We start from the raw sequence: 25780 nt of genomic DNA, 5'->3' as shown, positions 1-25780 counted from the left end.
GTAGTTGATTATTATCTTGTTTACATCCTTTTACTTCGTATTTGAGTTATAGGATGTGTTGGGCCGGTTTGTTACAGGTTGGTTGAGTTTAGAAACCAAAACTAGTTGCCCAGATTTTGACCTGTCCGCTCGAGCGGGGGTTTTGGCGCTCGAGCGGGAATTGCACCCATCCAGTATTTCCTGTGCAGTGTTGGACGCTCGAGCGTGGTATTGGCCGCTCGAGCGGGGTTGTGTGAGTGAAGCTCGAGCGGGGAGTTGGGAGCTCGAGCGGAGACCTGGTTTTGTAAAAGTTCTGGGAGTGTGTATCCGCCGCTCGAGCGGGATTGTTGACGCTCGAGCGGGAGTCTGTGAGTGACGCTCGAGCGGGGTGTTTGACGCTCGAGCGGGGCGACTGGGTTTAAGTTCTGTGTTTTGACCTTTCAAATCACTTTTTCACTTTCTCTTCTCTCTCTTACTTTTCCAAAAACACCATTGTTGAGCCTCTCACTCTAGAACTCTACCTTCTCTCTAGGTTTTGATCTAGTAGGAGTGATTTGCTCATCTTTGGCCTTTACAAAAAAAGTTGTTGATCGTCGAGGGCTACATTTTAATCTGAAAATTTCGAGATTTGGAGCACGTTGGGTTTTGTCATCTTCTCCTTTGGGGCTCCGAATTTGAGGTAGGGATATCCTACTCCTCTCTATGGATTTTGTCTTTAAATTTTGGTATTTTGAGATGTTGGGGTTGGTTTGGTAATCTTGTGAAGATTTGGGGCTTTTGTGTTATTTTACAAAGGTTCGGGTTTTATTTATAATAAACCTAGATGCATGTTTGGTATAGAGAAATGGAAATAAATGTTGAATCGTTGATGAAAATGGGACCTAAGGGTTGAAATGGTAATTATGGAAAATGACCTAATTACATTGTTGATTAATTGAGATAATTAATTGTGAGAAATGAGGAAATGAAATGGAATTGTTGAGATTGGAAATGTATGGGGTTAAAGGGTGTAGTTGAATGGTTTATCACACACCGAATTGAAATATTGATTGAATATCCATTTGTGCATTTATTTTCTGTTTAGAAATAATTGATTTGGGCTATCGGTGGAGGATAGTCGTGATTGTTGTAGACAATGCATGATGATTAGGCAAACGGAAACTAATCAATGGAATGTGTCATGGAATTTGACGGTTGATAGAATACATTAACTGTATGTATTGAGTGATTGTATATAGAACCAATGTGTTTGTATACGTTATGTGTAGAGGAGGAGATGGGGGATGTACTCCGCGGTTTAGGGGAAGATGGGGGATGTACCTCTAAACCGGATGGTGTTGGGAGAAGATAGGGGATGAACTCCGTAGATACAGCTCATATGCTTGTCTGGAGAAGTGAAGATAGAGCTCTTATGCTTACCTTTGTGAAGTGTGGATATAGCTTATATGCTTATCTGTGAATGTGGGATATTGTTGTTATACATATCTGTTGAGAATGTGGATATAGCTTATATGCTTATCTGTGAATGTGGCATATAGTTTTTATACATATCTGTTGAGATGATGATAGAGCTAATATGCTTATCTGTTGAAAAAGGGAAAATGAAAAGTAATTTGGATTCATAAGTCGTATGACTAAATATGTGATTTATGTGAATGTATCAGTGTTGGCCATCTATCAATTGCTAATCTTTTAGTCATTGTTCATGGTTGGTTTAGTGTATTTCTACTGGGCTGTGGCTCACCCTATATGGGAATATCATTTTCAGGTATAGGTAGCATGCCACCTCCAAGGACATAGCTTGGGAGGCTAGAGGCGGACATACTTTTGTCGTTTTATTTTTGATGTATTACATGTAAATTCAAACCAAGGGCTTAATGTGTAAACGAGTTAGTATTCTTTTGTTATAACCAAGTGTTAACTTGGAAAGCTGTAAGCCCGTAAGGCATTTTGCTTTTGTTGTTAACATGTAATACTTTTGTAATGGAACTCTGATAAATAGAAGAATGTGGTTATTTCATATGTCAATGAATGTCTCATTTGATGGATTTAATGTTATTATTTTGAGGGCGTTACAATACATATAATTATTAAAATTTATTTAAATATATAAAAAAATTTACAATAAATAAAAAAATTAAAATAATTCAAGCTGAAGTACTAAGTAAAAAGTGAACAAACTGTATACTTAAATATCACTCTTTTCATATTTTTATCTACAAAATTGTTGATCAAACTTGCATAATTCAACTTATTAACTAATCATTTTTAATTCATTAAAGGGAAATTTACTTGAAAATCCGACTTCAAAATTTTGTATACTATGAATTCCCTCTTTTTTAATAGATCGGTAGGTCCTGATCATTTGAAAACATTTTCTATGAGAACCTATTTAATATATTATTGTGTCGCATTAAGACTTTTTTATCCTTATTGATTGCTAGGCTCATTTTTTTCTTTATTTTTTTTAATATGATTTTTGAAATGTGGCATAAGAGTTGATTTCTATAATGGGAATGCTGCATTTTAGATGGATTGAATGTGGAATGTGGCTTGTCCAAACTAACAATGTGACTATGAAATTTTTTTTAGTATACTTTTTTGAAATGTGACATAAACAACTAAAATTAAAAAAGAGAATCTTCAGATTTAGATAGATTGAATATGAAATGAGATTTATCCAAACCAGCAATATGAGTACAAAAATCCTTTAATTTACTTTTTTGAAATGTGACATACTAAAATTGAGAGAATTTTCAAATTGACCATATCATAAAAACAGTGATAAATATGTCAATTTACATAAACAAGGACTTATGTATTCATTAAAACAATTATGGGACTAGTTAGTCTATAAATTCTAATTTTAGGATTTATGGGTCAATGCCCCTTGATTAATTGCTAATACATTAGATCTTTTTTTGTGACACAGCTAACCAAGGTAAAATTCAATCAATTTTAAATTTAAAAAGATTCTTTCCTGGAAACAAATGTAACCGTTATAATTAATCGTATTTTCTACGCAATCTATTCAAAAACAACCATCCATTAATTTAAAATAATTCATCATATCAATCGATTTTTTAATTTTTACCAGTAAAAACAATCATTCCTTTGTTTTAAGTAATTCACCACATCAATCAACTATTAATTTTAAATTTTAACCAAACTTTATTGAGGCTTTGCAAATTCAGAGATTTTATTTTTTTTTTTTTTTTTTTACTAGTATAATAACTAAAAGAAAAGTGGGGCTTTTTTTGGCTCAATTTTTGGGAGCCCAGAGTGGCAGCTTTACTAGCTTTGGCCAAAGTCACCTGCTTACCTCCATTTTCATTAATAATTTGTCAGTTATATGGATGAAAAAAAGATATTTTCACCTATTTTACATGAAATGCCACGTTGTTTATTTTTGTATTTTCGTATTATCTGAATTAGTGTCGATCATAGTTCTAAATGTCGGCCGGTACGTACCGTACCGGCCGATTCGTACCGGAAAATTGGACAGCCGATTCGGATATGGACCGGTATACCGGTGGGAGAGAAATTCACAGCCGTATCATCCGATTCCCGATACGTATCGGCCTGAATCCGATACATGGAGCGATACAGTTCCGATACAGCCGGTACGGATGAAATTGTGCTCTGTTTTATGCTCTGTTTCTGTTTTGTTGCTTCTGGTTCTATTTGTTGTTGTTGTTCTGTTGTTCACCTTGAGTTGTTGGCTCCTATTCGAAGTCCAAAACCAGACCAACCTCTCTTGTCAACACATCAATATTTCTTCAATTCTTTTGGATTCTTTGTATGCTGGTTTTTCTTCTTCTACTGGACTATTTACTAGTAACCAACCACTATATTCTTGGGTGGAGCTTTAACAATAGTGGGCAACCACAGAAGTTATGCAACTTGCAAGTTTCTTTCTATGCTCAATTTGTGTTTTGCATTTTTTTTTTTTTTTTCTGTTTCGTAATTGCCTTTGTAAGCCACCGTTCTGCATTTTTTAGAGATAGAGAAAGAGGGAGAGAGAGTGAGGATAGATTTTTTTAAAGCCAGTGTCTAAAGTTTTTTTTAAGCCACTGTGTTATACCCTTTTAAGCCATTGTTTAGTTTTATTTATTTTTTATTCATTTGTAGCTGCTTCAGTTCAGCCCTTGGAAAGCTCAGCCATTATTTAGTTTTAAGCCATTTTTATTAAAATATTAATATAAACAAGGGGAAAAAAAGACATTCTTGACGTGTGGCAAAAGGCATTATATTATATTATATATATATATATATATATATAAAGGCAAAAAGACAGTGGCTTTAAAAAAAATCTATCATTTTTAAGGGAAAAAAGACATTCAGCAAACAGAGCATAGAAAGAAAATTGCAAGTTGCATAATTTATCATTTAAAATATATTTTTTTAAAGGCAAAAAGACATTCAGCAACTATACCTCTGTTTATATTAATATATATATATATATATATATTTTTCTCAGTTAAGCAAGGGAAAAAAGGCAAGAAAAATAAATATTGAAATCAAAATCAAGGTTAAAAGTGCTCTTACATATCAAAATTTTGATAAAAATTTGATAAATTAAGTCTGAAAAAGTTAAAAAATGCATAAAATTGAGTTTTAGAGAGATTGTTAATGATTTTTAAAATTTCACGGCCTCGACACCCGATTCCCGATACGTACCGGTCGATACTACCGATACCGATACTCCGCGACCGATACCGTTACGTTACCCGATACCGCGATTTAAAACTATGGTGTCGATCCATTTAACATTACTAAAAGAGAGATCCGTGTAATTATGTCAAATTTGTGAAAAAATGAGAGAAATATGTCTAAATTAGTTTAGAGAATTTTCACTTACTAAATCTATTAAAATTGTACAAAGTTAGAAAATTTTCACTATCACAATAAATTTTTCCTGCAACTATTATTATAGTTGAGAGTAATATGATGTTTTAAATTATAGTTATCCTTATAACAATAAAATAATAGAATTTGAGCCCATTGTTTCAAAACTTTCAAAACTAATTATGACCTCCAAGTGCCCAAGATTATTTGTCAAAATACAAACCAAATAAACTAAAACAACACATGAATCTTTTTTATTTATTATTCACCCGAAAACAATAGTAAAAAAAGTACAATCATTTATTTTGTTTGCCATGTTTTGCAAGATCCAAAGAGAGCATTATTTCTACCATATAGAGATATAGATGCAGGAATAATCATGGATTCAACAGTTTTCCAATGGAAACAATGTGCTTATTTGCAGAAGCATCATGATGCTTGAGATGGGATGATCATATAATGCTCGAGCTCATCTTTGCCTTCAAAAAGAGCAGTGGTATAGGTGGTCATGAAATCTGAGAATGTGAAAGATTTATATAATGGGGGATTACTAGATTCGTTAACCAGTGATTTCGCAGGTTCGATGCAGCTATCAATACCAGGTTGGATGAAGCTTACTACGGTTGTTCGCTCAACTGAACTTGCCACAACCCGATGATCTGCGCTCTTCAGCTTCCCATTGCTGATTATCTACAAAATACCATGATATATATTCTTTTTAATTATTAACCAAAAATGTCATTAAAAATAAAATGGTTAAACTATACTCTGCGTTACTATGGTTTGACTTAAATTTCACTTTGGTTGTTGTTGTTTTAAATTAAACAACACTTTAAATTAAATTTCAATTCCGTTAATTTTTTTCTAAGAAAAATTACACTTTGAACCCTTATACTTTACGCTCCAGTTGAATAATTTCGTCTAAAAAATTGACCGAGAAACTAAGGGTACTAAAAGTATAAGGAGTTAAAGTGAGATTTTGATAAAAGTATAAAGGCATTCAATGCTAAAGTAAAGAAAGTAAAGTGAGATTTAATAAAAGTGCAAGGGTGCCAAGTGATATAAAGCATGAGATGGAATATGTGGCCCATTGAAGCAACAATAGAGTTGATTGATAAAGGGAAAAGAGAGAAAATACCTGTAACAAGTGATTTATGTTAACCACAAAGGCATTAGGGAGTGGCTCAACAGAAAGCCATTGTTGATCTTTCAAGACTTGAAGGCCAGACACTTCCCCTTGGTTAAGAAGGGTAAGAAGGAAAGGATCACCATGTTTAGGCAATCCCAACACCAAGCTTGGGTCTGGACATGCTGGGTAATGGTTAATACTCATCAACTGATTCTGGCTCAGTCCTTCCCTGAAGTATCCTGATTCAAGTCCTAACCCTTCACAAATCAGATCCAAGATTTGCAAGCCAAGTTTCCTCACCTCAATTGAATAACGTCCAAACACTTCTCTGCGCAAACAAAAGCCCAATAAAAAGCGTAAATTTGGAATCAAGATCAAGATCACATGTTCCTTTCTATACTCCCTTCTCTGTCCTATTATGTTTTATTGGTTCATAGAGTTGTCCATGTCATCAAAAGTGATCCTATAAACCAATCAAATTCAAGGGGATAGGTACATGAAAAAGAACAGGTGATCTGAATCCATGGAGGGACAGGTGATTTGAATCCGTAAATTTGTCATGATCAAAGAGGAGTATTGATAGTAATATTGTGTCTGCTAGTGCTAATGCAATGAGAGAATCTCCGGTAGTTGATACCAAAGAGCAACATCAAAGTCAAATTTTGAATCCGACAAAAAAATAATAAAAAAACTCAAATTTTGACATCTAACATTTCAATATTATAATTTGACAATTCTACTCTAATAAAACCACTGTCAATTGTTTTCTTTTCCACAAAATACCTGACAAAATAATATTTGTAGACCCATCAAAAGACATTTTGACATTCTTCATTTTTTTGCCCAAATTTGGTGTAAGTTTTGACAATGATATAATTTGGTAGCATGATAGATATTGGAGATGTTTTAATGGAACTCTTTCCTAATTTTGACTTTAGTGGATGTTTTAGGACACCCCCAGAGATTCTCTAATTTGGGTTTATAGGAACAAACTCCACTAGTTAGTGCTAAAATAATCCTAACATAATTATAATTTGATATGTTACAGTAGCAAAATACCATACACAAGTTTCCACTATGAAAATAACCACTGTTGGCTACTACTATCAGTCGGTTGACTCCACCACACATAATCACCGGTGAAAAATTCTTTTGTTGACAATCTAAAAAAAAAAATGCTGTAGTATTAAAATGTTAAATTTTAGCAAATGTTACATTACCAGTACAAATGTTACTCCACTAGGGCAAATGTCATTTTGCGACATCCAAATCATTGTTTATTTTTGTATGTTAGATTCTCACATCCAAACCATTAGATCAAAACTTTCTTAGGTCAACAGTGTTAACACAAACCATTTTTGCCACGCAGTTGGAGAAGATATCTTATTGTAGCAGCTCACTGAAATTGCTCAAATTAAAAATTATATAACATAGGAGTATATATATTAGCTGTGTGCATATCGGATGGATATACTGTTAAAACTGTAATAAGCTACAAATTTTAATCTGAGCATATATCAGTGATTTTTAGAAAAAGTTAAAAAGAGTGACAAACCTACAACTCAAGTTGTATATGGACAAAGCACTGACACCACCGAATCAACCACATAAAATACAAGTAGAATAATGAATAAAATTGTATCTTTTATGATGGGAATCGCCATATATGATATGTATACCATGATTATTTTATATGATTAGTTATATGATTGATTTTGTGTCTATAGTCTTACCTGTATCGAGGAGGATTGGAGGGCCAACGGTGGATATGATCCTCCACTGGGTGACAAGGGTGGCGGAAATTGTCTCTCCAATAATGAACCTTCTCATTGTTATAGTCTATACTTGTTTTAAATCCACAATTCTGTTTTGGATCCACAGAGTAGAATTTCTCCTTGTCCTTCTCGGGCAACTCAAACACTTCCTTCCCCACTATCAATGCATCCTTCATTAACTCTAATGATACCCCATGATTAATCAACTGCAAATTTTTTTTTTTTACTATTAGAATTATCCTTGAAACAGTAATAGTTGTGTGTATGGAATTTCTCTCACTCGTTGACAAAAATCTTAAAATATGAAAATCTTGAGACTCAAATCATTCAAATGAGAATGCAACTGTGCTCCATGCGCAAAAGCCATTCACCAAATAGTTCATAGACAAGACACAAGATGTTAGGTCTCAACTCACCCACTTGTGTCTTGTTTGTATATAGAAGGTTAGTATTTGTACCCTCAAAATTCAATTTGTTGACTTTATTAACTGATTAAATAAATTGCTTAGCATTTTATTTTACAATTTTGTATATTATTATGGGTAATGTTATATTTAATGTTACATATGATGTGAACATAAGGTCCCTTGGATAACATTGTAGAAAAACATGCTAATGGTTAATGAACCAAAAGTTGGGAGTCATGATTTTTTGGTGCCTTGTAAACCCAATTAATATTCTAGGCTATGGGTGTTAATTAGGCGTCGCACTACTATGGCCTACACTTGCTATATGATAGAGTGATTAACTCCATCATTGAGGTGGTGACCTTAGACAAATAGGTGGATGTTATGCAATAAATATATGCACTGAACAAGATCAATTTTGAGAGCACCTATGGAATGATCACTGTCAGTTTAAAATATAGTTCTATTACAATGTACTTATTTTCCTTTGACCTGAAAGGCTTATATAAATTAATTAATTATTCATTTAACTTTGATATTGTCAATCGGTGACGTCAAACCAAAGGCTATACACGGACATGTTAGGTTATGTGAGTGATAATTGATTTATATTAAGCACATGGAACGTTAGACCAAAGGAAAACCGGTTGATACTTTTTCATAAAAATATTTTTATTTGTACATGTATAATTATAAAAGTACATTTTTGGAAATTGCTTTTGGGGTTCAATTAGAATAAAGAAAAATTTAGAGTTCACCTATTTGAGCTAGGGTTGTTGATAGTGATAAATTTGTCCATACCTAATAGTTCATGTGGAATATAGTTTTGTGCAAGGAAGTTTGTGACTAATTGTAAGAAAGGGCCTCACTTATAATTCTCTGCTTTTAGGGGTTCAATTGTAATGTGTTGATGGATATTATTACAATTAGTGAAAGTTCTATATTATCTATTTAAAAGATAATTAAATGAAAAATTGGATAAGTTGTATCCTGCAAATTCAAGATAAAAGATATATATTTTATTTTTATCCCCATAACTAAAAGCTAGAGATTCCATCTCAACTATATGCAAACTCTATCATATGTGGTGTATATATATCAGACATATTTGATACAAAAATTAGTCATTAGAATTTTGTAAGTCGGTTGAAAAATACACACAAAAATATGATGCAAGGCGAATCACTCTGGAGGCGAGACATTTGGATCGCTACATGTTTGGATTGAGATATTTTAAATTGTGTAATCAAGTAGTGCTCTTTTTTTGAAAAATTATTTTTTAAATAATTATTATTTTCTTTTTTTTTCCCGCAAACTTTCAAGTACATGTGCAAATAATTTTATTCCTGAATATATGTATCGAAGAGAATCCTTGAAGTTGAAGTTATAATTAGTCTAAATTCTGATTGCTATATTTGGGAAGGACTACTACCAGCACGTTCAATTAGCAATAAGCTTCTCTAAAAACTGGATCTGTCTAGTTTAGCTCTCTCATTTCAATCATCCAATTTGTTCTGAATCCAAGTCTTTATACATGAATTTTCTGTTAAAAAAATCAAGTTGGTCCGACAAACATAGTTATATAATTTGATCATATTTTTTTTTAAAAGAATATGTAGCATAGTTCTGAAATCATTCTTCTTGTCCATTTATTTGAACAACTATGATGAAAATCATACAGTTATCATTAAATTGATCATCTACACATAAAATAAAAATAAAGGGATCAAATTATTAAAATGGGCAGCACCCTTTTATTAGGACTACAGATGAACCAAGTTCATTCAATCATTACAGGTAAATACTAAGAAAAATAAAATATATGAATAATGAGCTGACCTGAAAGAATCCATAATCTTGGCTAGCCTTCATGATTTGGTGCTGCAATTCCATGGGATGGAGTCCTTGGAAATCAATCACTGGGATGGTATTGCATGGAGGAACCACTTGATTTCCTGGTCTTCTTTCTGGTGGAAATATGTAAGATTCCGGCACCGACTCAACAATGTTGCACCTGTTTGAAATGAGTTTTTCCATTCTCTCTCTCTCTCTCTCACTCTCACTTGCCTCTTTCTGGGTTGTTTCCAAGGAGAGACAAATGTTCTTTATAAAGGCTTGTTTTGAAAGTTGACTTTTAGTTTTATTTTTTTATTTGTAGTAAAGGTTAGAACTTGGTTTTTTTTTTTTATATGGAAAGTTAGTTTTTAGGCAATGATGAAATTATAATTTTATTTTTTATGGGTTAAAATGTGTTATATGAGTGAAGTTATAAATATTTTAAACTAAATAAGAGTAGTTTGATCATTTTATTATAATTTGACATCATGAATAAATATTAATTAAAAAAATTAAAAATTACTTTTTATCAAATTTTCAAATTATTTGTCTAAAATGAGCTGAGCTAAGCGCTGAGCTCATTTTATTATTATTATAGTCGTGTACAGTTGAATCTCTTCTGCCATACAATTCAAGTCTCACTTTTCTTATGCGCGTGTCTGACTTGAGAAAGAAATTTTGAGCCCACCTATTTTGAAATATGTTTTTTTTGAAAGAACATTTTTTAAAAAATGTGTTTGGTTACATATATTTTTTTAAAAAATTTAAAATTATTTTTTTCTGTTACATATTAATTAATTATTTTTTTTTTCTCTTTTCTCTTCCTCTTAATCACTTTTTCTCACACATATGGGATTGTTTGGGATGAATTATATAAATATACTTTTTGAATTTTTAGATAAAAAAGTAGATGAAAAAAAGATGATTGTTTGGAATAATTTTTTGACTTTTTATGAAAAAATATGTATTAAAACATTATATAAAATAACAAAATTATCGTGTTATCCCTATGCCTTATGCATAGTGACAGTGAAGATAGTGACTATTGAAGAAACTTGTACGGATTGCTTTGAATTGTATGGTGAGGGCAGACATGCTTCAGGTTATATATATAAGATAAGGCTTTCCTCTAGTCCTTCATCAGACTGGAGGGGTCTACCACGAGTCCTGTTTCGATAATTCAAACCGATTAATATGTAGAAATCGTCGAGTACTATATGCTTGTAAAAAATTACATTGATCGGATATCGATAGCTATGTGATCAAATTAGTTTTGTATATAAAAAAAATGGACGGTGAAAAATAAACAGCTAAAAAAATATAATTTGATCATATAGCTATCGATATCCGATCAAATTAATTTTTTACAGACATATAGTACTCGACGAGTTCTACACATTGAACGGTTCGGATTATCGAAACAGGACCCATGGTGAGCCCCTACAGGCCCAACAATACTCTCTAGTCTAATGAAGGATTGGAGGGAAGCCTCATCCATAGTGCATTGCACGGTGAGGGTACTTAGCTTGTGTATAGTACAAGTTCATTGTTGTACTTGGCTTGCGTACTCTTTTTTTTTCGTATTTTTTTAGTAAATAGTGATAATTTTTTGATTTTTTTAATAATTTTTTGACTTTTTGTATTTTATAGACTATCCCAAACAAGCACCTATTCAACTATAACAAAATATAAAATTATCCCAAATTCCAAAATTATTTTAAAAATATATAACCAAGCAAACCAAAAAAATTTCTAAACTGTTTCCCAAAACTTTTTTTAAAAATTTATCTTAAAATACAAATCAAACTCACCATTGTCACGACCCGCTCTCCGTACTCAAGGGTTAAGCATCGTGATAGCCAGTAACTGAAATTACCTCCGGCCAAATCTTAAACAAATCAATAAACGCGAGCGGAAGTAAAATTTAAATAAGGGTACCAAAATAATCATTGGAGCTTCTATTTTTATTACAAAATATATTGACCAAAAAGACCGATATTTACATAGAAAAATATCATAAAAGTGTTATGTGTGTCTAATCCGCAGCCTCGCATCTGAGACTTTTCAAAAGCTATTTCTAAATTGCATTGTTTTCTGGAATCCGGGATCTGCTCACTTAGGATGAGTTCTTCTATACTTGAATGTTATCTCCTTGGGAGCGCTTATGCACCCTGTCTTTGCATCCCTTTTAGAAGGGTCTTCGTTCCTCCACAGGTATCTATTCTTCCATACCTGGAGGTCATCTTCGTTGTAGTATCCGCTTCGATCTGTTGTCTTTGGTGCGTCACATTTTTGGCCGGTGTCTTTCACTCCGTGACTCTGGTCACGAGTTTCTGTGTTGCGGTCATCCCGTTCAACATCGAGGTTGATAGGTCTCCCACTCCCAACAGGAGCATTGTCTCCAATCTGATCCTTCTGTCTGTCATTGGCCATCTATTCTTCTTTCTTTCCCACAGACGGCGCCAAATTGTGTGAGTGATTTTCTGACCACGCTGCCCGCTTAGTAACCAGCTAGAGAGCACTGACAGAATAGATGGCACCTGGCTGACCTGCAACAGAAAGAGAAAATTCCGGCTGTGGTTCGTCCACCCGGGGGCACTCCGACGATCAAGTCAGTATATCTCTCAAAGATAAATTAAGTACTAAACTCACAAGCTTGAGTATCAAAAGCATACCTTAGACTCATGGGGGTGCCTCTCTTTTATAGCCAACATAAATCTAGTCCTAATAGAAGCCTAACTTCTATGGACTCAGGATTACTGCTGATCTTGGACTCCTAGTAAGATTAGGATAAACTCTCTAAGAGTCTTATCTTAATACAAATTGAAGTCTTCTCTCATTCTAGGACTCTTGCCCCTCATTCGCTTATCTCGGATTCCGATATCTTCGGGGGTAACCTCGGCCTATCTGAGATGACCTCGGCATAACAAACCAGGACACGTGGCACCTTGGTTGACACGTCGGCGTCACCTTGGCCACGTGTTGGTACTCAGAAAATATATCCCCACACCATGAATAGTTAATTTGGCCAAAACATTTAAGATAACTTAGTCGGAACAATAATCCTTTAAGTAGCAAAACTGAGATTATGTAAGTAAATAACCATAACCACGGTGCATAACAGAACAGAGGTCACTGAAGTGACAGTCAGAATAGAGGTACGGACTCAAGAGGTGGCTCGTACGGACTATAGAAGTGGCTCCCACAATAGTGTAGCACTTATCTCCACACAGCACTTTGCTCTGTACAGAATAGATGTACGGATTTAAGAGGTGACTCGTATGGACTATAGAGGTGGCTCTTACAATAGTGTAGCACTTATCTCCGCACAGCATTTTGCTCCGCACAGAACAGAGGTCAATGGATCCATGACAAACAGAGGACCACAAAATGGTCAAACAGAGGCCAATGGTTATTTAAGTCTCCCAAGGCGTGAGACTCTCGTGGTGGTACTTACAAAACACAATTGTTTATAAGGTCAAAATCAAATATTCTTTAAAATATAAACAAACATATCCATAAGTTTCATTTTAGCAAATAAGGTTAAAAAAATAATCCACGTAATCAAATTATTAATATAGTTTATAATAATTTATAAAACATAACTTCTATAAAATAAATAATGGTATATCAAAATATACGTAAAATACATTAGGGTGACTCAAGGTATAATATAACTCACTTTAATTTTAATACCTTATTCTTTCTTTCCATTACTAAGCCTCCGTTTGGGAAGTGGGTTGGCATTTTGGCTTTTTGGCTTTTTGGTTTTTTTTGGCTATTTTAGCCTGGGCTAAAAAGTTTGATTTGGGAAAGGCTTTTTGGTTTTTGTAACTTTTTTTGTGAGAGAAGAATGTAATGATTATGGGTTAGATGTGATATTTTATTTTTTATGGCTAAAATAACTTATTTTATCTTTTGTAACTAAAATAACTAAAAAAACCCTATTTAACTCTTGCAAAACGAAGCCTAAAAACCCTTTCAATTTTTTTTTTTTTTTTTCCTTTTTTTCCTTTCTTTCACATTTCGTTCTTTCTCTCATTTCTTTTTTTTTTTTTTTTTTTCTTTTTCCTTTCTTGTCCTTTTCTTTCTTTTTTTTCTGGCCCAGGTGAACCCGCTTCTCCTTAAATAGGGAGGAGAACCCATTCTCTCGCCAACACGTGGCCAGCCCAAATCATTCCGTAGATTCGTTGATTAATTTGTAGATTTATACTTATCGTTTAATAAATATCTAAGATAATTATATTTTAACTTAATATTTTAATATAATTATATAAATTAATTAATTCTTAATTAAATTACACTCTATCATATACTAATAAAAAATTATTTATTTATTTTAATATCAAATCTATTATTATTATTATTATTATTATCAATATTATTATTATTCTCCTAAACTTTTAATAATAATATATAATAAATTATATATTTTCCATACTGTAATTAAATAATATTAATATAAATTTCACAGAATAATTAAAAATTTAGATTGTTACAATCTTCCCTCCTTTTAAAATTTCGTACTCAAAATTTGTCATATGTAAGTTATCCGCTGCGCACTTTGATAAATATATATTAGATAATTAATCTAATAGAAAATATTACTTCAAAAAAAAAACTTTACCAAAAATAACTCACTGTCTAGTTGTCAAAAATTATTTTGGGCCAAAATAAAAAATAATAAGCGACTTTAAAAACTTTTCACTCGTTTTGTTTACGATAAAAATAAATAAAAATGAGAACATAATGACAGAATTATATGCAAGAATTAAAAATTTTGAGATGAACTTTTCATTGATGGGAAATAGTTTCAAAATTAGTATTTTTATAATTAGAACCCACTTTTAAAAAACCTCAAAATAATTTTTTTTTTGAATACTGAACTAAAAATTATATGCATTTAATTATATTATAATTTTGGTGGGTGCTTGAGCCTGACATCCTTTGTTTCTTTTCCTTCTTTGTTATAACAAATATAAATTATATCTATTATCCTTCACAAATTATGTACACACAAAAAAATATATATATAATCATATAAAATTATAACATAATTAAATCGAGTAATAAAATATAATATTTAGGTACTAATTACCCGTTATCCTACTTCCTAAATGTGCGTGTGTCCTATGCTCCAATGATGACTTCTTTTTTTTTTTTAATAAACCATTGCTCTGATACTATTTGTTAATTAAATTACACTTTATCGTATACCAACATAAAATTAATTATTTATTTTACTATCACATCTATTATTATTATTATTATTATTATTATTTTGACCCCTAACATTTTAATAATTATATTGTTTTAAAAATTACACATGATAATATATAATAAATTATATATTTTCTTAACTGTGATTAAATAATATTAGTATAAATTCTACGGAATAATTAAAAATCTAGGTTGTTACAATTGTAAAACAATCCAAATTTTTAATTATTCTGTAAAATTTATACTAATATTATTTAATCACCGTTAAGAAAATATATAATTTATTTTATATTATTATTAGAAGTTTAGGGGTCAAAATAATAATAATAATAATAATAGTTGTGGTACTAAAATAAATAATTAATTTTTAAGTGATATATAATAGAGTGTAATTTAATTAATAATTAATTAATTTATATAATTATATTAAAATATTAGGTCAAAATATAATTATTTTAAATATTTATTAAAAGACAAGTATAAATCTATAAATTAATGAACGAATTTGCCAAATGATTTGGGCTGGCCACGTGTTGGCGAGAGAATGGTAGGAGAAGCGGGTTCACCTCGGCGAGAGAAAAAGAAAGAAAAGGAAAAGAAAGGAAAAGGAAAGAAAGAAAGAAATGAGAGAAAGAAAGAAGAGTGAAAGAAAGGAAAGAAAGAAAGGAAGAAAAAATAATGCAAGTTGAAATGGTTTTGGCAGTGAAAATAGAGAGTAAGGTATTAAAATTAAAGTGAATTATATTATATCTTGAGTTATTATAATATATTTTATGTATGTTTTGATATATCATTATTTATTTTATAGAAATTATGTTTTACAAATTATTATAAACTATGTTAATAATTTGATTACGTGAATTATTTTCTGAATCTTATTTGCTAAAATGAAATCCATTGATATATTTGTTTATATTTTAAAGAATATTTGATTTTGACCTTATAAACAATTATATTTTGTAAGTACCACCACGGGAGTCTCACGCTTTGGGAGACTTAAATAACTATTGACCTCTGTTTGACCACTTTGTGGTCCTCTGTCATGGATCCATTGACCTCTATTCTGTGTGGAGTAAAGTGCTATGCAGAGATAAGTGCTACACTATTATTGGAGTCACCTCTATAGTCCGTATGAGCCACCTCTTAAATTCGTACCTCTATTCTGTGCGGAGATAAGTGCTACACTATTGTGGGAGCCATCTCTATAGTCTGTACGAGTCACCTCTTGAGTCCATACCTCTGTTCTGACTGTCACTTCAGTGACTTCTGTTCTGTTCTGCACCGTGGTTATGATTATTTACTTACATAATCGCAGTTTTGATACTTAAATGATTATTTGTTCCGACTAAGTTATCTTAAATGTTTTGACCTAATTAACTATCCATGATTATTTGTATCCGTTATACTTTTGGTATAATATTTCTCCCTCTGCTAAGTGCTTATAGTTGTTTACCAATTTTTAAGAAACAATACAATTCAGAAATAGCTTTTGGAAAGATGCGAGGCTGCGGATTAGACACACACAGCACTTTTATGATATTTTTCTATGTAAATATCGGCCTTTTTGGTCAATATATTTTGTAATAAAAATAGAAGTTCCTGCCAAGTGCTTATAGTTGTTTACCAATTTTTAAGAAACAATACAATTCAGAAATAGCTTTTGGAAAGATGCGAGGCTGCGGATTAGACACACACAGCACTTTTTTGATATTTTTCTATGTAAATATCAGCCTTTTTGGTCAATATATTTTGTAATAAAAATAGAAGTTCCGATGATTATTTTGGTACCCTCATTTAAATTTTACTTCCGTTCACGTTTATTGATTTGTTTAAGATTTAACCGGAGATAATTTCAGTTACTGGCCATCACGATACTTAACCATTGAATACGGGGAGCGGGTCGTGACAACCATGTTGTGTTATCTTCCCAAATAGAGTTGGTGTTTGTTAGAGCAACTCTAAAGTATCATTTTTATTTTTCTTAACTAGTAATTATATTTTTTATTTAGTTAATTAATCAAATTAATTTTACTAATTTTTTTTAAAAAATACTATAAACATAGATAAATTAATAAATAATATTTTTATGACATGATGCATATTGACCTTACAGTTATAAATATTTTTTTAAAAAATATATAATTAAATTATTTTTATATTAAATTATTTTAAAAAAAAATATTTTCAAATGAGCTGGAGCAAGCCCAACAACGATAGAGGGAGCAAGCAGATGGCAGCAAATAGAGGAAATCCTTTCGCCCATCAATGAGGACTAGTTAGTTGTGGGGAGCCAAAATCAAAATGAGTATTCTACCTCTTGTAATGCAGACCTCCTTAGAGGAGGAGAAAACTATATGCACTAGTAAAAATGCCTTAAAATGCCCTTTTGCCTCCTCCCTTAGAGATGCTCAACTAAAATGGATTGTGTATTATAATAATTCAATTTATACCTGTCCATTAATAAGTGAGACTTTGATACACGATTTGAACAAATTAACTCAATCAATATAATCTATTTAGCTTATTTTAAGTTGTAGGTTAAAAATCAATTTTTTTGACTTTTTTTTTTAAAAAAAACGTGTAAAAAATAGAGTTAATGTAATTGAAAAAAGTCATTTATAAATGAATATCGTGTAAAAAACAGGTACAATCTTTTAATCTAATTGCCAAATTAATTCGGCTCATTGGGTAGATGTGTTGGTACCAATAAATGAATATCCATATCCAATCCATTTTATATTTAGATTCACAAAATGCAACCCATTTAAATTCATTTATAAATTGGACAGATTTCAAGTGACCATAATTAGATGGGTTCCCAGGTTCAGATTGAGTTTGACCCCGATAGTATGTGAGGAATTAGTGGGAATGCATATTTTTGAAATTCCATAATTAGATATTTTATTGAATATAATCAAGAAAATTCCCCAATTATTAAAAAAAAAAAAATACTAAACATTCATTTTATTTTTATTTATTTTAAGAATCTCTAGTCTAAAAGCCCACTAAAAAGTTTTTTCAAAAAAATATTAATTGAAAAAAATCACTACAGGAAAATCAAGTTTTAGCAGCGTTTTTTATCGCAGTGGTCTGGAAAATGCTGCTATAAATAGGCTATTGTAGCTGTTATTGACCGCAACTAAAAATAAAATTTTTAGTAGCATTTTCTTTCTAAAACGCTGCCATATATATATTTTTAGCAATGGTTAGACCTCAACTGTTACAAAAACCAAGCAAAATAATGGCCGCCAAATAAAACAAAAAATTCGCTCCAAATTAGATTTTTTTTCAAGTTCGAATTTTTTTTTTTTTTTTTTTTTTTGCGTAAATAACATATCAGATCAATTTCAGTCCCAAAAAATAAAAATAAAAACCGTTCAACTATCCTGGATTACAATTTGTGCCCTAGTCTATCAACACTTCTCTCCTGCAAGTATCAGAGCCTTCGTTCATCCTCCACCGCGACGTACGATGACGACGTCAAGCTATAGCACCGCTGTGATTTCAAGGTCAGCCTACTCTCTCTGTTTTTCTTTCTCTATCCCCCTCTGTCTTCTGGTCTCTCGCTCTCTACCCCTCTCTCTTTCTTCTATTGTCTTCGGACAAGTTTAAGTCCATGGAATCCATTGTTAAGATGAGATACTTGCCATTCCATGCATTGCTTCTAATATCTCCAAAACTTCTCTACTTTGAAGGATTTCATGAACATCTTGAATGATTTTGATTTGGGAAAATAATTTGGAAAATTGATTGATTAACATGATATGTGTTTTGATTATTATATTCACACATACACACACATATATTTGATCATCTAAGATATTCATATTTTAACCAATATAATTAGTGAAGTGAATGGATTGTTGTTGATGATACACGGTAAAGTCTCATGCTTGAGGAATCATTATGTATGCTAGATATTTGATGAAATGTCACAATGGAGTAATAGTGCCTACCTTTTTGTTTATTGGTTTGTTCTGTTTTTTTTTTTTTTTTTCCTGGGAATCATTCCAATTTCAAAATTTATCTCTTTTGTAAATTTACTTCACATTGAGCCTTTTATGGATTGCATCACTTAACAAGATAGTAACTACTACATCTCATTTCCAAATCGTGGCCAAATGCCTCCATGAGGACATACACCTACTAACATTGCATTGTAAGTGGCCATTTTATTGTTGCTATAATAATATAGGACATGGTTTGAAAAATCTTTTGCTAACTTCTCATAGATTATACTGTACGTGCTTCATCCATCTAGGAGAACATTTTGCCAATAATAAATACTAGTTAATCACATTTATAAAAAATGTGACTTTTTTAATATGGAGTAAAGTATACCATATGGAGTAAGTTCAAAGATCAAATCCATATCTATACTAGCATTTTTTTACAAGACATAATAAGCCAAATCAAGATGAAATATACTAGAGACCCCAAAACTTTTATCAAATTTTCTGCTTTATCAGCACATGGATCAGGCCTACTAAACATACTCGTATATGACACCACCAAAAATGATGCAGAAAAGATGCATCCAGGAAAACAAAAAAAAGGAAACCTCGCATAAACCATGAATCCTTTGAGAATGAGGGATGGACAAGGCAAAGAGGAAGCCACTAAAACCCACAATACAAAGTTCCATTGTTTCCTTTCTATTTTTCCCGCCACATTACAGTGTATTTGGTCGGTCCCCTTTTTTTAACTTTTTCCACTTTTTATATGCAGATTGGATTTATTGCACTCCCTCTCCACCTTTCCCTACAAAGGAAATTTCTCTTTACCTATCCCCTTTCCTTCCTCAGTCTTTCCTACCAAATGAAGCATGATGCCTATAAACTAATTAACTAGCAAACTTAAACCCATTTAATGGATTTGTCATTTATAGCAGACCAGAGGTAGAAAAAAAATAACAGTTTCAAATGACATCTACCAAAAAACTGAGTACGCATGGGGATGGTTACACAATGATTTAAACATTAAGTTACAGTCAGAAACCATTATCTATGTTTTTTAGATAGAACTGGAGTGTTCCAATTGACCACTTCAACTTCTTACATATCAGTGCTTCAGTAGGGCTCTAGAAAAATGGATCCAAATTGCACACATCTTGTGAAGAAACTCAAAAATTTTGATCTATCACACACATTTATATTGAAAGCTGACAGTATGTTTTCTCTTTTATTTAATTATCTTTTTCTTCTTTTCTTTCTAAAGGTGAAGTGATGCTAAGGTTATTACAGACAATTAAAACCAAATTGAATTTTAATGGAAAAATCAACGTGATAAATGAGGGTCAATCCACTGCTAATACCCAAATCCAAAATCACAACCTTGCCCAAAAACCCAAAAAATAAAATATACAAATAAAAGTATGACCAAATAGAAGATAGGCCTGGATTGAACCCACTGGCTCTGTTTACTTGAAGAGGCAAGCAATTCCATACTTTCCTTGGTTCCTACCAAATATATTTATATTTCACTCTATAAGGAAAAAAAAAAAAAAATCTCCAAAGAAATTCTCCAAATCCAGCTGGTGAGTCATTTGATTTGGATTGACCAACTAAATGTGAATATAAAAGTTCTGGCCACCAGCTGGACTGTTTCATAGATTCACAATAATTTTTTTAGAGCAATAACAAAAAGAAAGGGAGCGTTCTAAAGACAGGATCCCTTCAAATAAGAACTATACATGTTTTTAATAGTAAAAATACACACACACAATAAATAAATAAATAAATGGCCCTATTAAGTAAGGTTAGGTCTATTTGCTTTAGAAGTTAGATTTCTGCAATTCTAAATCATATTCTTTTTTTCGATTTTTTTATGATTATATAATTAGAATTTAGAGCTTAATGTCTTCAACATTTTTTTATCTTCCTTAACATTTCAAATGTACAACTAGCCTCTTTTTCAAATTACAAAATTTACATCTAGCAGGCATATCATAAAATTTCCCCTACTTGTCTTGTTTGAGCATATAACTTTTCCCTTATCTAATTAGCTTGTTTCAATGGTTTTGAATCAGCCAATCATAGATAACTTTATCTTGTGTACCTAAACTAAATTGTGTAGTGCTTTTTTATGTTAGTATAGATAACTCTTTATATAATATATTTAACTTTTTATTTTGTTTCATGGTGCTTTAATTTAGTTAATTATCAATGGATAAAAGTTGGATGAAGAAGAGTAGATTGTCACGAGATTATGTGCAAACGATTAAAGAACATACAATTTTTTTTTACCCTTCCACAAATACAGCAGTGTAGCAAAAGGCAACACATCCCATATTTTCCTTTTCAAGATTCTAAATTTATACCCAATCCACCATTGTAACAGACCTCTTCCTCTTCCCATGCATTTTGTATAGAAATCTCCTTAGAAGTAGACAAAGAAAATAATATTGTGAGGTGTATATGAGCTTTTCCTATGGCTTATGTTCTTTAATATCTTTAGTATACTATGATAAATGCTCATTTAATTTGATTAATATCTTTGTTTTTGATTCATTGCATCTATTGTTTGTTTAACAGATATGGCAAATAAACGATTTCGAACTTGCAATATTGAGAATGAGTCACAGCTCAAGCGATCAAATGGCTCTTCATAACCTAGCCAACAAAATAATTCTTCACAGCTTAACTCACCAAGAGGAACTTCACAACCTAGTCAGAGTTCTGTACTTAAGAGGAATAGCAGAGGCGAGGTAGGCACATATTTAGATATAATTTCCTGGACATTAATAATTGTTAGTTGCTTACTTAAATGTACTGAGCCCTTTAGATGTCTTCACCCATATCTAATCATAGAAATCATCTCGCAGTGCTTAAAGAACAACAAGAACAAACTACACAAATTGAGAACAATTTGTTTCTTAAATCTTTACCCACCTTTAACACACTTTCGCATTACTGTATTTTTTTCTCCATTTGTTGCTCTTTTCTCTCTTAATGGTTGATCTCTCTTAATATGCAAATATGATCTTGAACTTTTTCATTGTAATGTTTATTTTTTGATATGTAAACCATATACTTATCACAAAAAAAAAAAAAAGACTTGTCGAGAATTATTTGTAGTCTAAATTTTTTTTATAGACTATTCATGAAAATGATACTTATGCTCATTCAATCATTTTTATTGCAGGAAATAAGACAATATGGAAGCATCAAACAATGGACGTCATTTCTCGATTTGAGTACTATTGTCATGTGACAAGTTTATATGTACTTTTTAGATTATGGTGTGGCTATTAGTTTGTTAGAAATATTTGATCTATTTTGGTATGACAAGCTGATGTAATGAACCTTTTAATTAAAGTGTTTTGGATAATTTGGGATTATGAAAATGCAAATGCTTTTACCTTTTACAATTATTGAGTATTGAGCCATTATAATAAAATAGTGCTTTTGTAAATATATAATGTGAGCAGGGATAAGTGAGAGACAACTATTAATGGTTAGCAAACCATTGAAAATTTCAAGCCATATATTATTAGTAATTGAATAGTAAACATAGCTTATAATCGCTTTTAATAACTGTCGCTGTAAATAAAATTCAAAAAGAATTCTATGGCTATAGCGACAGTGTAAAACTGATGGCATAGAGTCAAAATATAGCCGCGGTTCACAAAACGTCGCGAAAGTGAATGATATAGTAGCAGTCTACCCGTCGCTATAAAATTATCAAGTAATGGGTAAATTTAAGATATAGTGACATTTGTAACCGTCGCTACATCTAACGTCGCAAAAAAAATAACTATACCAGCGTTTGCCGAAAACGTCGCTATAAGGATATGCCGACGGGGCTATTGTGGCGGTTTGGCTGCTGCTATTTCAACCGCGGGTAAAGGTCTTCTAGTTTTTAGCAACGCTTTTTCTTGCTTTTAGCGATAGTTTTGGCCGCTGCTAAAAGTGAATTTTTTTGTAGTGAATAAACAAGGCAACATACACCAAGAAGGCAAACCAGGCAAGTTCAGCTTGGCCAAGGTAGTTTTAGGATGTTTTCAACTTCTAAGAACAATATTACTTGGTTGTTAAATCCAGGCATTCACACGAATAAATTGAGTAAGAAATCAAAATGGACCAACTCAATAGATCAACCAAAATTACAAAACAAAAATGCCTGTAAAAAACACTCTGCAGACACTTACAGACACAAAATTGTTTGCTCACAACATCATAGCCAGAGAGTATAGGACTTTAGAAAAGCCAATTAACACTAATGTTGCCAAGCCAAATGAAAAGTGGCAACTGAGCCAAAGCAATGAAGAGCAGGAGGTAATGATGCCTGCTCGAGTCATAAGTCCTCACCTCCGCAAAAAGAACTCTCTTCATTGTCTTTACCAAGAAGATTCCCATGCACAAGCATGCCCACGCCATCAAAAAGTAGTATGAGTAGCTCCACATGATTCTTCCCAAGACAGCCAGACACATACCTGTGAAAGTATACCCGGCATATGCCACTATGTCCAGCAGGGGTGCCTCCCCACTACCCAATGAAAACAATGACATTTTCAACAGGGAAACTTGCAAGAACCACCCCACCAACCCCTTAATGAACAGCCAATTCAGAGCTTCTGGGCTAAACCTGCCAACAAAATGAAGAAGTATATCATAAACACCACACCTGAGAGAGAGAGAGAGAGAGAGAGAGAGAGAGAGAGAGATGACGTAGAACAAAATAATATCATTTAATTCCAGATCACATGACAGAAGACTCAAGTTCAAAAGCAAGAATGCCAAACACTGTCATCACTGAATTAACAAAAAAAAAATCACCATACTTTGCAACAGGTATGAGGTCACCTAACACTATTGGCGCAATCCCCAGTTTATGGCAAGTGGGAGAATCGTCATTTACAGAAAGCAAACTTTTTTTCTTTCTTTGGAACAGTATTTGTTGAAGCAAAAAAATAAATAAAAAATAATGAACTATGTTCCTTCTCAAAATACTTGTCAGATAGCTTAACAAACAACTGGCACAGTGAATTGTGTATATATTGATTGATTGAATGTGTGTTGAATGTCATGTTTACAGGGTTCAAAGGACTCTCCTTTATAGAAGAGAGTAGTTACATCAAGTAGCCTGTAAATGGCCACCGAAAGACTAAAGTAAGGGAACACTAATTATTAAAGCTAAACACTAACATATAATAATATTTAAATCTATCTAACAACCGAAAGCACCGACAACATACACTAACATGAGTGGAGTATACATTAGTGGAGTGTACATTAACAGCCCCCCTCAAACTCAAGGAGGATAGGTACCAATCAACTTGAGTTTGGAGAGAGTAACACAACATGAAAATAAATTGATAAATAAAATAAAATAGGATAGGAGACACTGTATGGTCGTGTCGGACCGTTGTAGCAGACAATGTCGGGACAGTTTACGGGGTCATGCCGGACCGATGTAGAGGCGAATCGGAATCAATGTCGAGACAGTTTACGGGGTCATGCCAGACCGATGTAGCAGACACTGTGTGGTCGTGTCAGACCATTGTTGTAGAAGCTAACCGGAATCAATGTCGGGACAGCTTACGGGGTCATGCCAAACCGATGTAGAAGAATTTGGTGGTGCACCAAGGGGACGACTTAGGGAGTGCGCCATGGGGTGGCTTGAGTGGTTCCCATGGTGTATAACCATGCTCACCAGCTTGAGTGGTTCGCATGGTGTGTAACCATGCTCGCCATGATATATGTATAAGAAGCTAAACGGAATCAATGTCGGGACAGTTTACGGGGTTATGCCGGACCGATGTAGAAGAATTTGGTGGTGCACCAAGGGGACAACTTATGGAGTGCGCCATGGGGTGGCTTGAGTGGTTCCCATGGTGTATAACCATGCTCACCAGCTTGAGTGGAGAGAGAGAGAGCAAGTGAATAAATGAGATGTGTATATACTTTGTTAATTTACAAAGGGAGCCTAGCTCTCTTCTAATAGCCTGTGATGTACATTGGATGCGAGGCACCGAAAGCATAAAGCTGAAAACATAAAGCTAAAGTGTTGTACACTAACAAATGTCTAGGCTAATGGGTCGTGACTGTACATGGGAGGACAACTGGTTGCTATGAATAATACACTAAATTATCACTACACTAAATTAACACTAACAGTCCCCCTCAAACTCAAGGAGGATAGGCACAAACCAACTTCAGTTTGGAAAGAGTAATAAAACAGGAAAATAAACTAATACATAAAATAAAATAAGATAGGAGACACTGTATGGTCGTGTCAGAACAGTTGGTGAAGACACTGTATGGTCGTGTTAGACCGTTGTAGGAGCTAACCGGAATCAATGTCGGGACAGTTTACGGGGTCATGCCAGACCGATGTAGAAGCTAACCGGAATCAATGTCGGGACAGTTTATGGGGTCATGCCAGACCGTTGTAGAAGCTTTGGTGGTGCACCAAGGGGGCGACTTAGGGAGTGCGCCATGGGATGGCTTGGGTGGTTCCCGTGGTGTATAACCATGCTTACCATGATATATGTATAATACCCCCCCTCAAACTCAAATAGGTTTGAAAATAGAAACCTATTGGAGATTGAAACAAAGGGATTGACAAAGTGGAGCGGAATGACT

General features: G+C 32.7%; 2 protein-coding genes and 1 long non-coding RNA gene across 3 annotated transcripts; 1 reads left to right on the top strand and 2 right to left on the bottom strand.

Annotated features, from left to right (window-relative positions):
- Positions 1-5054: 5054 nt before the first annotated feature.
- Positions 5055-10329, bottom strand: LOC145804679 (hyoscyamine 6-dioxygenase-like). Its single transcript, XM_082899440.1, has 4 exons — positions 9978-10329; positions 7690-7937; positions 5966-6284; positions 5055-5517 (listed from the first exon to the last, which is right to left on the bottom strand). The coding sequence occupies exons 1-4, from the start codon at positions 10173-10175 to the stop codon at positions 5257-5259; spliced, it is 1026 nt and encodes a 341-aa protein (XP_082755566.1). The 5' UTR covers positions 10176-10329; the 3' UTR covers positions 5055-5256.
- An 8084-nt stretch (positions 10330-18413) lies between these two features.
- Positions 18414-22563, top strand: LOC114256439 (uncharacterized). Its single transcript, XR_014346917.1, has 3 exons — positions 18414-18703; positions 21728-21900; positions 22338-22563. It is a non-coding gene; the product is annotated as an uncharacterized LOC114256439 (long non-coding RNA).
- An 829-nt stretch (positions 22564-23392) lies between these two features.
- LOC145803776 (uncharacterized) lies at positions 23393-23945 on the bottom strand. The gene is made up of 2 exons (XM_082897116.1): positions 23899-23945; positions 23393-23780 (listed from the first exon to the last, which is right to left on the bottom strand). Exons 1-2 carry the CDS (start codon positions 23943-23945, stop codon positions 23393-23395), a joined length of 435 nt encoding a protein of 144 aa, XP_082753242.1.
- Positions 23946-25780: the final 1835 nt, after the last annotated feature.

This window comes from Camellia sinensis, chromosome 12, assembly GCF_055761805.1.
Source record: "Camellia sinensis isolate YWXY chromosome 12, ASM5576180v1, whole genome shotgun sequence".
NCBI lineage: Eukaryota > Viridiplantae > Streptophyta > Magnoliopsida > Ericales > Theaceae > Camellia > Camellia sinensis.
This window is presented reverse-complemented; position numbering and strand designations above follow the sequence as displayed.